The sequence below is a fragment of the Ciconia boyciana genome, chromosome 1 (genome assembly GCF_034638445.1).
Source record: "Ciconia boyciana chromosome 1, ASM3463844v1, whole genome shotgun sequence".
Classification (NCBI taxonomy): domain Eukaryota; kingdom Metazoa; phylum Chordata; class Aves; order Ciconiiformes; family Ciconiidae; genus Ciconia; species Ciconia boyciana.
The window spans coordinates 44,736,033-44,752,596 of NC_132934.1; the positions used below are offsets into that span (position 1 = coordinate 44,736,033).

General features: G+C 38.6%; 1 protein-coding gene across 5 annotated transcripts in view; it reads right to left on the bottom strand.

Annotated features, from left to right (window-relative positions):
* The window catches only part of PAWR (pro-apoptotic WT1 regulator), an 89,547-nt gene that overhangs the window by 45,610 nt on the left and 27,373 nt on the right, over positions 1-16,564 (bottom strand). For all 5 annotated transcript variants that reach the window (XM_072864310.1, XM_072864331.1, XM_072864340.1 and 2 more), the window contains exon 3: positions 396-524. In XM_072864310.1, the coding sequence (XP_072720411.1) occupies positions 396-524 (129 nt within the window). The remainder of the gene's footprint in view (positions 1-395; positions 525-16,564) is intronic.

The window sequence follows — 16,564 nt, forward strand, 5'->3', positions numbered from 1 at the left end:
AAGTTTGTTAACTGACAGTAAATAAAACAGGGAAATTAGGTCCTGATTTGAAAAGTTTACCTCCAATTAACTGAATTTTCTAAAACTACAAGTATTTTTCACTTGAATCTCCAGGATTCTCTTCCTCTTATCAAATGAGTGTTTGGTGGACATCAATACCTTTACCTTCAAAGCCTACAGAAACAAGGGATTCTGTTCTCCGAAACCGGTCTCAGTAGTGTTCAGTTTGGGGAATGGAACCTCATACTCTGCTTTTGGTAATGTGACAACTCCTGAATTTCATGTTTGTTTCTATATAGGGTATAACCTAGTATTAAGTAGGAGTACAAAGAAGAAGATAGTACGAGTTTAAAAACCAAGTAAAATACCAAAACGAGCAAGTGTTAAGATCTCACCTGTAGTAAGTATGAGCCAGGGGTATCTGCACTGGAACTCTCATTTTGTATTGTATTCTGTTGGGTAATAGCATCCTCCTTCTTTCGCTCCTTCTGCCCTGCTTCATCATCTTCGTATTCATCAAGGCTCTAAAACCAAAAATTTTCAGTTACAAGATAGTCTTTGTATGTTGCTTCACATGCTTCCCATATTTCATAAAATTCATGCATCTGTGAATTTTTTCAAAGATTAATTTTGTATTTCAGAAAGGTTTAATTAAATGTTTGAATGTTTTTTTCTTTTCATGGATATCGGTATCTCCAATACATGAATAAAGTTTGACAACTAAATGCCTTTTTTTTTTTTTTTAATCACAAAAAAAGAAGAAATAATCAAATCAAGATCCAACTTGACAAAGCCCTAGGCAACATTGTCCAAGTTCAGTGTTAATCCACCTGTGAGAGCAGGGACGTGGACTATACCTGAGGTCCCTTCCATTTGAATGACTTTACAATCCTGTTTGTCATAGGCAATAATTTTACCTCTACATAAGAGATTTTAAGGAAGCACAGAAGAGGAAAAAACAGAGTTAACTGTACTCTTCACTCAAGAGCTGACCTTTTTTGACACATCTGCTAAGACTGAAGTGTCAGACTGAATCACCCATCTTAATTTTGCTCTCCTTGTTTTTGGTTTTGTCTTTGAAAATTTTCTATTGAAAATTAGTCATTTTTAAATCAGTTGGACAGTCATTAATCGCTAACAATTTACACTAACATACAACATTTTGGTCCTTCATCACAAATGTTTCATACTACATTTACTGAAATACTTGATTCAAAAGGAATAAGTTTCTAAAGCACTGACTGCTGAGAGACAGAAAAATAATTTAAAAAAAAAAAAAATTTAGTAACACTGCCTCTGTTCTAGCTCAAAGCCACGCTGAGGCCAGGGTAGAAGTGTGAGGACTCAACCAGCTTTGGACTAAGTCAGCTATGTCTACATGGGTCTATCAGTTTATTGTGTACAAATTTACATAAAGAAAAAAAACCCACAATCTCATGTTTAGAAGACCAACTTGAAGAGACATGAAGCTCCAAAAAATAATTGATCATAACATCACAAGCTGTTTGCCAGCACTCTGCATTAAAACAAGAGGTGTGTGAGACCTAGTTACAAAACACAGGGAACTAACCATTCTAAGGTATCAGAAAAAGCTTCTAGGTGAACATGCAACAGCTTGAGAAACAGAGAACAGGGCTACAAGAGAATAAAGATGAATGTCAAATTACTTCGATGGAAGTTTCTAATGCACAAAAACCAAAATCACTATTCTGAGGCTTCGATACTGACGATCTCTGACATTATCTTATCCAAAAGACCCAAAACTAGCCAAAAGCATGTAATGAGTATGCTGGAATGTAGTATTTTTTAAAAAGAAAACCAGTGTTATTTACTAACTGAAAAATCACACTAGCATATAAAAAACTTTGGCTGCTCCAAAGCAAACACTATGGTGATAGAAGTGCTAGAAAACTGACAAACTAGAAAGGTATATGTTTCCAAAAGTGAACACAATAAAGTGAATGTAAATGAACCTGAATAAAGGCCATTTAAATTCTCTACAGTAGCACTCAGGGCAGAATCCTAATGCAATTTCACCAATCTACTTCTAACCAACATTTTAATGCAACTGATGTAGAACTGTCTACTTCTATCACTAAGAAAAGACATAACTGAAAGATTATTACAGCTGAATCATTATACATTCAAAATACTTCCAGTAAGTGGTCTTTTCAAATAAAATAATTATAAATAAAAAAATATTTAATTTGGTTCTCTCAGGTGTTAACTCATTTTTAACTGAGTGTTTAAAAAACACTGTCATGGCACATTCTACGAGGTGATCTTTAAATCAACATCCTCTACCTTTTCTAAACTGTAAAGCTTAAAAATTTTGGTAACGAAAACTTAAGTCTGTATCCTAATTTATCCATTATCCTAATAATCCATTCTGAAGTGATAAAATAAGAAATAATGAGCCACTACTGCAACAAGAAATGGAGCAATCTTCAGCTCTTACAAAACCAGTCTTGTTCAGAAAGACCTACGAGGCTCACAGAAGATCTCACATAAATTAAGACTAATGTCATGCAGATGAAGAACGATACTGTGTTAGAAAAACAGGAAAACTTCCAGATTGTTCCTCTGGCCTCCAAGTTGTTCATGTAAGAGAATGAAGATCCCAGATAAACTCAAAGGAAAGAGATAGTTTGACATGAGTTTGGAAAGAGATAGTTTGACATGGAAGAGCAGCCTCTAATAAGCATAGGAGAAAACTGACTGGAGACAGAAGAGACCAGTAACCTTCACACACCTCAAAAAAGCTTTGCATTTTCAAGGGACAACATTCTTTGAGAAGCATAAAGCTCAAATTACAATACTGTCGGTAAAAAAGAAAAAAGTCTACTTAGTCACTACAAAGACAAGATCTCCTTTCTTCACTAATTCTCTCCTTCTTCAGATACATGCTTCTCATAAGCTTTCCAGAGACCATCAGCATTCCACAGAAATATTTTTCTCTGAATACAATTACATCTGTGAGGAAGAATGTTCTTCTCTCTTCCAATATAAGATCACCTGCTACTAACTATTCTCTTAGCAGTTTTGGACAGGAACAAAGCGTCATCATCCAATATGAAATTTCCAGCCACAAAATTTTAAACTAGGCATTTTCAGTTAGGATTTGCCAGCAATGTCCATTCCCACCTCTTTCCTTCTTCTCAGGAAGGTCCAAGATCACAATACCATCAAAAGGTATTACCCCCACCCCCCCGCCAATAATTCATACTTCCAATGTTAAAGGCTTTCTTCCCAAGCATGGAACAGTTAGCAACAGTTTATGTAAACCTAATTTGGAGCATACAACTTGCTTTGAAGGCTACTGCGGCTACTACAGCCTGAGCCAGCTGGGGCCAACACAAGTTTGAGTGGTGAGAACCACAGAAGCAGCCGGTTTTTATTACTTGTTACATATGAGGTAGAAGAGTCATGGACAGGTTGATCCTGACCATTTGCAGCCAAAGTGGCACATTTGGCTAGGGCTACCAATGCCTTCCTACCCTAAAGCAGATTACCAGTAACTGTCAAGGACCTTCTGTGGTTTCCCAAACACAAAGGTTATGTTCCCCTTCCAAACAGACACCCATATACCCGCACACTAATTTAAATGATGCCCACAAAATGCCTGCTGAGCACAAGTCAACATGAAAATAACTATAGAATTTTAACATCTTACTGCTTTTTACTAAAGTTATTAAATTTTGTTTCAATAACTATTAGCCTTAATAAGGAAATCCATTTGTCTTGACTCACAATGAATTAAGCTTTCTTATGCAAAATAATACTTTACATTCAATATTCTGCTTATGCACTTCTCCATCAACTTCAGATAGATTGCTAGTGTTAGTGCTATTTATAGTGTAGACTAACTTTTATAGTAATAAAAATCAATGAAAGCCAAGTTTCAGTTGACAGGTTAATTACTGTTGAAAAATTAAAAATGCACAAAGTGTTGTTACACACTTAAGTGTTGTTACACATTTTTCTTCAAACTGCCCTGCAGCTGAAACTGCCTCAGCCCACAGGACATTTCAGTCAGATGGATTACTGCATTGCTCGCATTGCAGGCTTCTCTCAAATAATCCACTTTGCTTTAGAAACTAGTTTCACATAATTGAAAAAAAACCAGAAATGCAGTAATCACTTTCTCTGTCAGCACAGCAGAGAAATGGACTTGTAACCACCAAGGTGTAATTCTGGCCCATTATATAATTCTCTCTGTCCATTCCCTTCCCCCTGCTTTTTTATTTTGCTGCTAGCCACATACCATTTCAGATTCTTATTTTCCATTAAAATCATCTGAGTTTTCTACAGCAGATATTCAATGTGACATTCCCACATCTGATCTTAATATAAGGAATCCACAGAAATTCTTTAGGTTTTCTAGCATTTCAGTACATGTTTGAAGCTGTAGTATAAACATTTTTCTGTAAACCTCTAGTATGGAAAATACAAGCAGAATAAGACGCTTTCAAAAGAATCAGACTGATGAAGGAAACAGCCACAAAGATATCCCCGCATTCCAGCGCACCACCAGCCTGCAGTTTAAGGAAACACTGTAAAAAGAACATTTCTAATGATTCACTGGTTTGCTTCCTATAAACATTTGTGCATTGTTAAGAACAAACAAAAATTGGGGAGGGACTGTTTTTTCCATGAAAACAAGTGGTATTCCTACACGCAAAGGATCAGTTTCTGAGCAAGCACAAGCTGCTCTCGCCACAAGAAATGGTGCTGAGTCAAAATGTCACTATCCCCATCCCCCTTCCTGCATCAACTTGCTTTTGCCTTGCAGTTCTGCTGACCAAGCATGTATCTAAGAGCTTCCCAGTTCATTTCATGAAAGGTCAGTCAGGGTAGTTTCAGCAGTTTTAATTAGCCCAGTTGATTTTGCCTGAACCAGATACAAGCCCTTTCAAACTATTTATTTCGCAGAACTCCATGGATGGTTGCACTACGTCAGCTTTTTGAAAATGATGAGCACTTGAGTTAATAACATATTTAACCAGCACAGCAAGATGTGCAAGCAGATACATACTCTCAAGTAAAACCCTGTGTTCCCAACTTCACATTGGGAAATAAATAGAATCTCTACAACACAAGCACCATCAGTTGTCTTGGCTTTTTTTTAGCTTCTTAACGACGCTAACAATCTAGGAGAGGAAACAAATCTAGGCTTCTTCCCATTGCCCCAAAACAACTTTGAACAATTAAAAAAAAAAAAAAAATCAATTTTACCACAGGGACATTTTCCCTGTTTAGTAAAAGTTCCAAGTGCACTATCACAACTTCCCATCAAGATGCTGGAAAAGTGCAAGGGTTTCTATGAAATGTAAACATTTACTAACAACTTCCACAGTAGAAATACAAGACAAGATACAAGAATTTTGTTTCAAACTGGGGACAAATGTAACTAGGCAATTAACTACAACAGAATACGTTTTGGGAATCAACTTTATTTGTCCCTCAGCTGATCATTCAGAAAAGCCTGGAGAAGTTAACTGCAAATAAAAGATTACTATTTTACCCATCATTTCTTTATAATCACTCTTCTTACTGCAGCACTGAGAACCAAATGCTCCCTTGCTTTACCATGCACAGCTCTGGTATCTGTTAAATACCATCTTCCTACCTCTTTGCACAGTATCAAACCTTTCTGCCATCACCTCTCAAAATACACAGCAAAAACAAGCAAAAATCCCAAACCTCAATGATTTGAAATTATATAACCTTTCCCCTTAAGAAACACTATTTTTAATCATACTTTTTAAACACACTTTTATTACAACATCCAGACAGTACCCAAAATATTTCAGTAAAACGGGTTTACTGTAATATAATCTTTTATTAGGACAACAGCATAATTGGAAAAATTGCATCTTTTTCACTATGCAAGCCTTTCATCAGGTTTAGCTTGCCTGCGTGCTTTTCTTTACAAGTTGAAAAACATCCTTATAGAGGTGCAAAGAGCTAACGTTATTCATAGGAACTAGCTAAAACCTACAAACAGTTCTATGGATATGGATTACCCAGTAAAAAAATTTATTTTTTTAAGAATACTTGACCTTAATTCTCACATTAAGAGAGTCCAAAAAAGGATTCTGAAATCGAACACCTTATCTGAATGATCTTTGTGCACTTCTAAAAGTCTACGTATCCAAATGGAGCGGTCCAATATCAACAATTCATACGATCACAAGCATGGCTTTTTAACCCAGAAAAAGAGTAAAGGCAGGAATCTTTGGTATCTGAGATCAAAAGAGACCCGAATGCAGCAATGGGTCAGTGACCAGCAGGTGGGCCAGAGCACGGCTGACTGCAGCCATAGGATGCACTCATCCTTGACCACGCTGCCAACAAAGCAATCCAAAAAGATGAGCATCACTTAGAGATCAGCGAGATTCACATCTTGCTCTACAGAACTCACAGCATTAGTCATTAAAAGTCACATTCACATTTTGTTTGAACTCTATCCTTTTCTCAACCATAATGAGAATTTAAAACTGCCTACTTTGTATACTCAATTATATTTCAGAGCAAATACAATTTGCAGTCTTAAAATTCACTTAGAAATGTTTCGGGGGGGGGGGGGGGAACAACATATTTGTCTGTATTAGAGCAAAATAACAAAGTACTTTGAATTCTTTTAAAGCTTTAAGTAAAACATCAACTACATCAACACCAGAATGTCAATTATCCCTTCATTATAATAACAAAAGAGCAGCTATGTTTGCAGTTTGTTATTCAGCAAAATACACTGTTTGGCCACCACTGTCTTCAAACATACCATAAGAATGAGTTCAAAAGTCAAATGTTCAACCTAAACTAGTCGCCAAAAAATCCTTTCTCACAAGGCTCGTCAAGAATGACTGGTGGAAATGCTTGATTCAACTACTTAGTATGTGATATTTAATATTAAAGTCACAGAGTAAAATGCCAGGGATACAAGAGAAACTGCAAAAGACAAGCTATCTAGCATTACTAAAATCCTTTTAGAAAAGAGAAAAATAAAAAAATATGGGTTGGCAAGCTATCAGAATTAAGCACCAAACCATTTAACACTACACTAAAAGTTAGCATCTTAGACCTTTTTCAGATTGATCCCCATCTAAGAACAGAAGTACCTAACAGCAGAACTGACTGAAGATCCTATGCAAACAAGTCAAACTGTGGGCACCTGTTCCATGGGGAAATTATTATATGAATATAATAACGACTCATCCAAAAGTACCACCAATGCCCTGCTCCTAAAAAGAAAACAAAAACCAACAGCAAATAAAGAGACTACAAGAAAAGCAGCCAAATCCTCTTCTTGCTGTTGGTATGATCCACAGGCAGTTCCAGCCCACCTGACTTCCAGAGCTACAGGGCCCAAACTTCAGATATAGCTCTATATGCCAGAAGAGTGAAATTAAACATCCCCCTCCTTTTTGACATTTTGCACACTGCTCTTCTTACCTCTATGCTCTAATCAAATTTTGCTAGTGACAACACATCTTTTCCCTCTTCTGCTGACGGTTTACATCTGGTATAGTTAATGAAGACTACATTCTGTACACAGACATCACTAGTAACATTGAACATACAGATCTAAAAGTTATAGCAGTGTTCCCAAAAAAATACACAAACCACAAATACAAAAAATCCAAAGTGTAGTTAGTCACTAAACCCATCTCCTTAACCTCCTAATTAACATTCTGAAGTGACGCATCCTACCTAATACGAAGATCGCAAACCAGTGGCTGCGCAGAAGAAACCTGGCAAAACAAAGTTTGCCCGTTTCAGCCAGGAGGAAAAAAGAGAATTGTTTAGGATATTTGCACTGTTCACAGAAGAAATATTTCTCAGTTTGCATCATGCCATACATGTTAGGAAACAACACAATCACAGAATGCAAGAACAGAAAAGAGAACTCATCCTGGCTGTATAGAAAACAAGCTATAGTTTACAGACTTGATGCCCACCTACATTATTTTTCCTATCAAACTTGCTCCTGTACTGTATAGGATTCTGGGAGATACTGGTATTAGAGAGCATGTAAACTATCTGAAACGGGAGCAGTTTACCCATCGGGAACAACGGCTGAACAAAAGCCACTCAAAGAATAGTTAAATAATAGAGTTAAAATGCCTGTAACCACCATCGTTTTGACTTCCATTGCCATGCACTTCTGCCAAAACTAAGCAAATAGAAACAATGCTCCAAAAGAAAGATGTATTGTCATGTAGATAAAGACCATACAGATTGAGCACCCTTCTCTTTAAAGCCAGAAGAGCAGCGAGAGAAACAAATCTTGGAGAAGATTAGCATACTATTTTCAAAACAAAAGTATTCCTTTTAATGTGACCATGTAATATAGAAGGCATCTAATTCCTGTTTTCTTCCGTAGTACATCTATGGTACTTCTAAAAAGAAATAAAGATGAGATCAGTATTTGAGGAATGTTCTGAAAGGAGATCAAACAGGTTAATCAGTGTAATGTATTTCTAACTATTCTATCCTCTGAAGCATGCAGTTTGTAGCAATTTATATTGTCTGAATATCAAGCTGCATTTAAAATGTTTATTTTTTAAAAATGCAGTACAGAGCCTTCATAGGTTTCTGCTCTCTTGCTTAACGGCTAATTGTCTTTTTTCTTTTTCTACCCAACTGAATCTCATTCAGTGTTTACACACAGTGGGTGTGGGATTGGTCAAACTAAACAAAGCCAAAGAGGCTGCTGACAACCAAGTGAGCACAGACAAGCCACGACAATAGACTCAGAACCAATTCCAAGGGAAAAAGAAAACTTCAGCACAATGCTTTTTTGAGAGTTGTACTGCATTTCTCATTTGGGAGTGGGATCTTCTGAATCCATAGAAAAGCTGATAAAAATATCAACCAGGTTTTCCGCTCTCCCAGCTGTTTGAGTCCTAATATAAACAGCTGTTCTAACCAGACAGATACAAGGACTCTACACTCAGCTGTGGGGCAGAAAGGGAGAGGAAGTACTGAAAGAGCACCTTCAAAAGGATGGGCACATATCTGGATAAAAACTGTTGAATTTGACTTTCAAGGCAATAAATAAGCACTTTTTAAGCCCTCAGCACTGATGTCAGGAATAGACGGTACTTATCGAAGCCATGCAGGCAGACAAAGCACATCTGTAGTACTGAAGCCTGCTTGGGATGGCAATACCCAGAGAAGATCAAAAAAGTTTAAAGTTGCTGCTGCAGTCAATATTGTAACTATTTCTTGGGAGAACACCTTATACCTACAAGTTAATCCTAGCAACAATGCTATGAAGCTGTTTCCCCACCTAGACTTCGGAGATGACCCTTTAGCTCTGCATTTGGAAGGAAGACCTCTTCCTCAGGGGCCTTGCCAACAAATTTTTTTGTATAAATGCTCATATCAAGTTCCGAGGCTCCTGATGGAAATCCAGTCCAGGTTGTCATAGTGCAATCCCATGTCCTAACAGCATAAAAGTCTTCTGTCACTAGTATTTGTACCCCTGCTTCTTATGGAAGCTGTGCTCAGAAATCACGGTTCTTGTGTCCCCATATTTTTTTCCAGTCACTACTGACAGAAGGGGGGGTGAGTGTCCAGACAGTAATAAATAATATTAATAATAGGTTAATATTATAAAGATATGAAAGTTGCACGATTATTTTTTTAATCAAGTTTCCTAAAAGTGAAAGATGCAGATTAGCTGCCACAGTAATTCAAGGGCTAGACAAAGCAGGCAGTTACCCTTCCACCTGAGCAGTCAGTGCTGTGTACAGCCCTGAACCAGCTCAGCAGGTGTTTGACTCTTCCCATTCAAAGGCTCTGCGAGGAACTGAGGGAACTATAGGACTGACTTATGAGTGAGGAGGAGAAAGCGTGGGAGACAGCAAGAGTTGTGGGAAAGGATCATAGAAAGAACATGCAGCCGATGCCTGGTGAGAGGGAACTACGCAAGTAAACTGCGACTCCAGCAGCAAAAATAAGCAAGCAAGCAAAGAACATGTTTCAATCGGTCTGAGAAGCTAAAACTACACATTTTACTTTTCTGTGGTCTTTCTGTCACTGTCAGAGTGATCTGCCTAATTTCCCCTGCAGCACTCACCCAGAATCTTTACATTTTGATTACCAGATCTAAGACAGAGTTGGACATACTCCTCTCCCAGAAGATAAGGAAAACTAGGACTTCAGGATGGGAGCATGCAGACAGACAAGACTTGGCCACTCAAGAGCATTTCATGTGCCTGCTTTAAGCCCACAAAACAGTACCAGCAGGTTCAAGTACCTTAGTATAGCAGTAGCATTTGCATAGGGTAACCTCAGAACAGAGAAGTACATGCATAGACACAAAACCAAATCAATCTAGGTGTGAGGAAATGTAGTATAGGATTGTAATGGGAGGAATGAGTCACGTCATACAGTTGGTTCAAAACAACTGCACTCACTGGAACCTTGCACTAATGTAACTCATTGCGTTAAGAGAGCTATGGTATTTCTACAGCAAATCAAACCAGAATAAAGCAGGGAAAAACACTCGATAAATAAAAGCTTATATTTGCAAGTGCAGAAAAAGTTTTTACAAAAAAGGCAATTTTCCATTAGTGTTTTTTTCAATGTTGAGTGACTGATACAGTTTTGGGGGTTTTTAGCTATACCCCCATACCTATGTACGCAAGCTATACTTGTATACAATATAGCATAAGTCCTGGCCAGGTCTTCAGCAACCAAGAAGTTCTTTGCATGTCAACAGATCTACCTTTTCAGGCCAGACAGCTCAAGCAAATCATTAAGATTTCAGCTTATAAGGCATTTGTTTTCTTGATGCGAAATATCAACTGCAACATGCATTTCTCAGCTGTAAAATAGGAATAAAGGGTACAGTCCTCTTTTCTGAAGTACTCTGAAATCTCTCCATTAAAGATGCTCCGGAAAAATTGTTACATGCTGACGTGGATCTGCTCTGTGCTCCAGACGGTGCATTGCTTGGTACTGCACTGGCAAGGGTCTCCCTTGCCGAGGCACAGGATAAAGGGCCACGCCACCCCTCCCCCCATTTTCTATTGACTGTAAAGAGAGCTGAGGTTAAGGTTAAGGCTGATACACAAATTAACGTGCATCGTCTTCTCCATGGTAACTGTGCACATGCGTTGTTTTCTGTAGACCAAACTGTGGTAAACACAAGGTAATTCAAGCTTTACCATCCCCCATGAAAGAAAGGTAAACAATTCTACATATCCTGTAGGTACCACAGGGTAGGAGCATTCACACCGTTACCATGGAGCAGCCCCGAGCCATTCATCTGTCCAGCCCGACAGTCTTTCACTCTGACCAAAGAGGACAAGGAGAGGAATTAGCATGAGCTGACAACACTGGAGATGGGATTCGGAGCTCAATTCATCTCGTGCAATAACCTATCGCAGCCAAATGATTCTTTAAATCAAGAAAAAAAATCTGGTTTTAATACTCTTAATGACAAAAAAAACTTCCAAAGATAGAACGATGCTCCAGTAGGAGACTTCATGTTGTAAAGGGGGTGTGGGGGGACCCAACCACAAGCACCACCACCACCACCAAAATAAATCCCCCAGCAACTGCTACACTTGCACTTCAATCCAAGCCAGGGGAACCTAAGTGAGGAAGTATCCGAGGAGGAGTCAGGACTGAGGATTCTGCTGTTCACGTTATTAAAACGTGCTTTTAATTTCTCAGACTACAAGCTAAAGCCTGTAATAATGTCACTTGGAAAACAGAAGGCTGAGTGAGCATCTGAGGGTGAAGAGGAATGTTTTCACAGGCGCAGTTAGTAAATACCACTGGCTCCTGCAGACATTCTTCCTTAAATGGAAATTAACATTGCTTTAGGTTAGAAAAAAGCCTCTTGATACAAGAGACATGATAGGCTAGCCATTAACCTTCTAGCACCTGTGCTAAGAGAGACAATAATTAGCAGAAGGCTTTACATACACATTACTTTTTGTTCAAGAACAATTTCAAACCCTTCCCCTCCCCAGCCACAGGATTCTTGTCTGTACATTTGGAAGAGTAAGGAATCCAAAAGTCTCTCAAACACTATAAAAACAATGTGGAAATAAAAAGTCTCTCTGCATATCTATGACTAACTATATGAGGGCACGGGGCAATTTAAAGAAAGGAAACTACTCCAGATAGAATCAGAACTGAACCTTCACCCTAAAGTTGAGCCAAACTTTATTTGGACACTGAAATAACTCTGCGTTGCTTTGATTTTATTTTTACTTCCTATTTTTTATTTTCACATGCCCCCCTGCAATTGCTTTTTCCAGCCAAGAAAGCAAGACTGTTCTTCCTCCCCCAAGACTCCTCACAAACTTAACAACATGATGGGCAAGGGCTGAGGCTCCGCAACAGCTTAAATTAGCCTGTGCCCATTCAGCCGTACTCCAACTCTCCCTCTTTCCCCACTCCTGCCCATGGGCATCTACCAGCCCTCTGCATCACCTCCCCTGACACTGGCAAGCCACGTCAGGGTACTTTACTAGCAGAAAGCTACCTCTATAAAAAGTGAATAGTCTTTTGCACACCTTGTCTAACTAACTACAGGATCCAAAGAGTGCCAGGGTCAGCACAGGCAAGTCAGGTAAAAGCAAGGATCCAAAGCAGCCTGGACATAGAAAAGGTTAAATTCTCACAAAATTAGAACCTCAGCAATTCAAACCAGAGGAATACTGAAGTATTCATCTAAAAACACATACCAGTGTGGAACATTATTAACTGTTTGGGGATATACATAGTGTCCCCGATAATAGTAGACACCATCTATTTTTAAGAGGAAACAAACTATTGATTCAGATTTCAGAGCTCTGACACATGGCCAAGATGACTTCTTTAACCTGCAGGTTGTATGGGCTACAGAACCGTTTTCCCCTTGTAACCTGCATGGCTGCTATTACTCTAAGTAGCAACTACAGAGCTGCAGAGCTCATCCATCCAACCACTGGAAGTTTCATGACCACGCCAACATAACGGCATAGCCCCATATTATGATTCCTAAGATAAAAAAGCCCATCAGGAGCCAAGGACAGTGGATTTAATGTGCCCCTTCCTGCAGCCTGGCTCCACATGCAGCTGGGCCATTGTAACTGAAAGAAAACTGCAGCATAAGTATAAACGAGCAGGATGGAGAGACAAGACAAGCTGGACTTCTTAACCTGGCTTAACCTTCTTAACCACCACAAACAGCATGAACTCAGAAATACCTACAGACTGGTCAAACAGCCCAGCCTCATCTTCTGCTCATCCTGGAGCCTGCACTGCCCATTCTTCTGTCCTGGCACAATGTCTAACTGTACAGGAACTGATCCCGCTGTAAGTGAATTCATCAAAACCCAAAAATGTTATTTTCAGACCTGTCACTTCCCCTATTATAAAAACAGGCGTCCACACACAACAAAAGCGACAGCGCAAGGACACAAACCACTAGACCTGGCCTAACTCCTTGTGCAATTTGTATCGAATTACCCCCTCTCTTGGCACAGATATGAAATCAAGACCACAAAGATCGTAACAAAACTATTACACTATGCCCTATGTGCTTGGGTTTTGGTACTCTCTTATTACTGCTTTAAGTAAAATTTTTACACTTTTTCTTAAATGGAACTCCTTTTTCTTAAAACAATTAGAGCTCCATTCACACTTCCATGATGATTTTTTTTTTTAATTGTCCTTCTGACATGGATTTGTAATAAGATAAAAAGGTATCATTAACTAAGCTGTAGTAGCTTATGCCTGAAATATAAGTCTGGCCTAGGATCTTTTCTGGCTGTGAATCTGAAAATGTGAAATAGCTAGGTTAACATATGGCTACCTTTATTTATATATAATGGAGTACCTTATTAACTGCAGTTGGGATAATAAAAGGCTCTGACTCTCTTCTGTAGCTGCTTTTCAATTTATGGTTTGTGTTTGAAGACTGTTTTTTAAATGTGTAGAGAAGGAAGGAAGACATCTGAATATGCATTGTCATATCAAACACCCACAAAGGCTTTCTCAGTCATTCACCATTGATATGAAATGCTGTAAGAAAGGATTTCTCCCAAAAGTCCAGTTAACAGTATAAACAACTTATTGGGTCACTGACAGCAAAAAAATCACCTTGCAAATAGGGTGCAGACTGATTCACTTATGCATCTCACTGAGCCTAATAAGATTTTGTTGCAAAAACAACAAATACATTACACAAAAAAACCAAACTAAAAGCCACACACACAAGAAAAGGGGCATAGAGCAGTCTGTCTAGAAAAGCAATCTTCATCACTGGAGATCTTAAAGAACACATCAATCTCAGATAAATGTCAGGGATAACACAGGTACAAGGATCCTGTTGGGACAAGATGACAAACCAGATGATTCTTCAAGGTCCCCTGCAGCCTTATCTTCTAGGATTTCATAATGGTAAACTCTTTGCAGGAAACGTTTCAGTGGCAACACATAAAACAAATAAGGATAACAAATTGCACCAAGAACATATTTCTCCCCACCAACCTTCATGCATACATCTCACATAAACCAACTGCAGTTGCACAGCAAAGTGGGAGAAGCAAGCATAAGCAGCAGGGCAATTCTGCTATCGCACCGTCCAGCACATACGGGACTGCAGCACTCTGCCTCTTTACCAGAAGACATGGGCACATGCATTAAGAACTCCCTAAGCAGAATATTGCTCTAATCTGGGAAGGTAACAACATTAAAAAAAAAAAAAGTTTGTTCTACACCTGCTTTGCTCTCAAATACGTTCCCACTCATCCCTGCCAAGAAAGGATGCTGGGATGGTTGGAGTGTTTCCCCTGAATGAGGACAACTGCTCTTATGTCATTTCAATGTACAGACTTTTTTTTTTTTTAAAGCACAGAATATCAGTTTTTAAATTATGTTTTTCCCCTCTTGACCTTATTCAATTGTCTGCACCACAGCATTAACTTCAATTACTACTAGTCCATCGTATCTACTGAAGAAACTGTGATCCATATAATTTTCCCTGCTTTAGTCAAAATTACTACCTTTCTTACAACCTCTACCTTCCTATTAACACAACCTATTCACAAGACAACTACAACAGACTTCTGTGATGAAGGTCTCAAAGACCCAGTTAAAATCCTGGGGGGAAAAAAAAAAAAAATATCTGCTAAATTACACTGCCTGTTCTTTAGTCAAGAGAATTAAATAAAATAGATCTCCCACTAATTTACCTGGAACTGACATCTCTCCAGCTAGCATCTGCTGGTCTCAATTTATGCTCCTGGATTTGCTTTTTTAATTACAATCACAATTTTCTACTTAAATTCTCTGAAAATTTATCCAGTATTCCAAGGTTTCTTAGAAATCAGTATTACTGGACCAGAGACTACTTTGGTCAACTGCTTTGAGTGCAAGTTATCTGGACAGGCTCATTTCCAAATGTTTATCCTTACTGGAGATGAACTAACTCCCTGGAAAATCCTCTCTTGACATGAATACTTACTCCTGTTTCCACCAGGCAGAAAACAGAAATATTCCTTGAACATATAGTCCTAATGGCAAGCCCTCATCGATGTAACATAACACCACCAATCTAACCAGAAAGACAAAACAACATGACTTAGATTATGACCAAATAATTGTTTGAGGAAAAAATGGCACATTTAAGTGAGACGGGATCCTCCAAATGAAATGTAGCACTTGGCCACTGCCATGCTACCACACCTCTGAACAGAAAGGATTCATTTAAAGTATCCAAACCGACTGTTTGAAACAAACCCCTTATTTTGCATTGTAATGTGCTAACAGCACACCCGCTATCAGTAACTCTACCTTCAGTGAGAAAGGCAAGGAAGAGGCACAAAAACCAATACTAACACCATCATAGCTGATGGCTGACCATAACCCAAGTCTAAAGCAGTCAGTCGCTTGAGGATCTCTCTGGCAGATGAATGCAGCTTCTACTGGAAGCAAGACAGGTCCAACCCAATCTGTAGTGGTCACAGTTCTCAGTAACAGATGCTGCTGTGCACTTACAGAGAAAAATCTGAAAGTGACTGACTGAACCATCTATCTGTGTGTGGAGCCAAGCATTGGGAACACTGGAGATTTATCTGACTACGCTGGCTTTGACACATTACTTATTTATAACCTTTTAAAAAAGAGACAAGAATTATAATCTTTTTGTTTTTCTTTTTAATCAATCCAACAGTTTATTTATTACACTCCTACAGTGCTTTAATTTGTGGTTTTCTTCAAATGCCACCCTCCACTGAGCTGCACGACTGGCAAAGCTAACCATGCTGAGCTTTTAGTTATTCAACAGTGCAGACTAAACATTTACTTCTATTTGCCACAAAGCACATGCACTATTATAGCCTATTCTTAAAGACAAAATTTTAATTGAAGTATTTGTAAAGAATGCCTATTTTGAAACACAGCTTTCAATTGCTCTGTGAAACCCTTTGGCAAGGATATTGTGCATTCCTAGCAGGATTTAAATTAGCTTGCTGCAGAACAAAACCTGGGTTACGGATAGTAACTTGGATACAGTCACACACACACAAAAAAAAGAGAACGTTCTCATTCC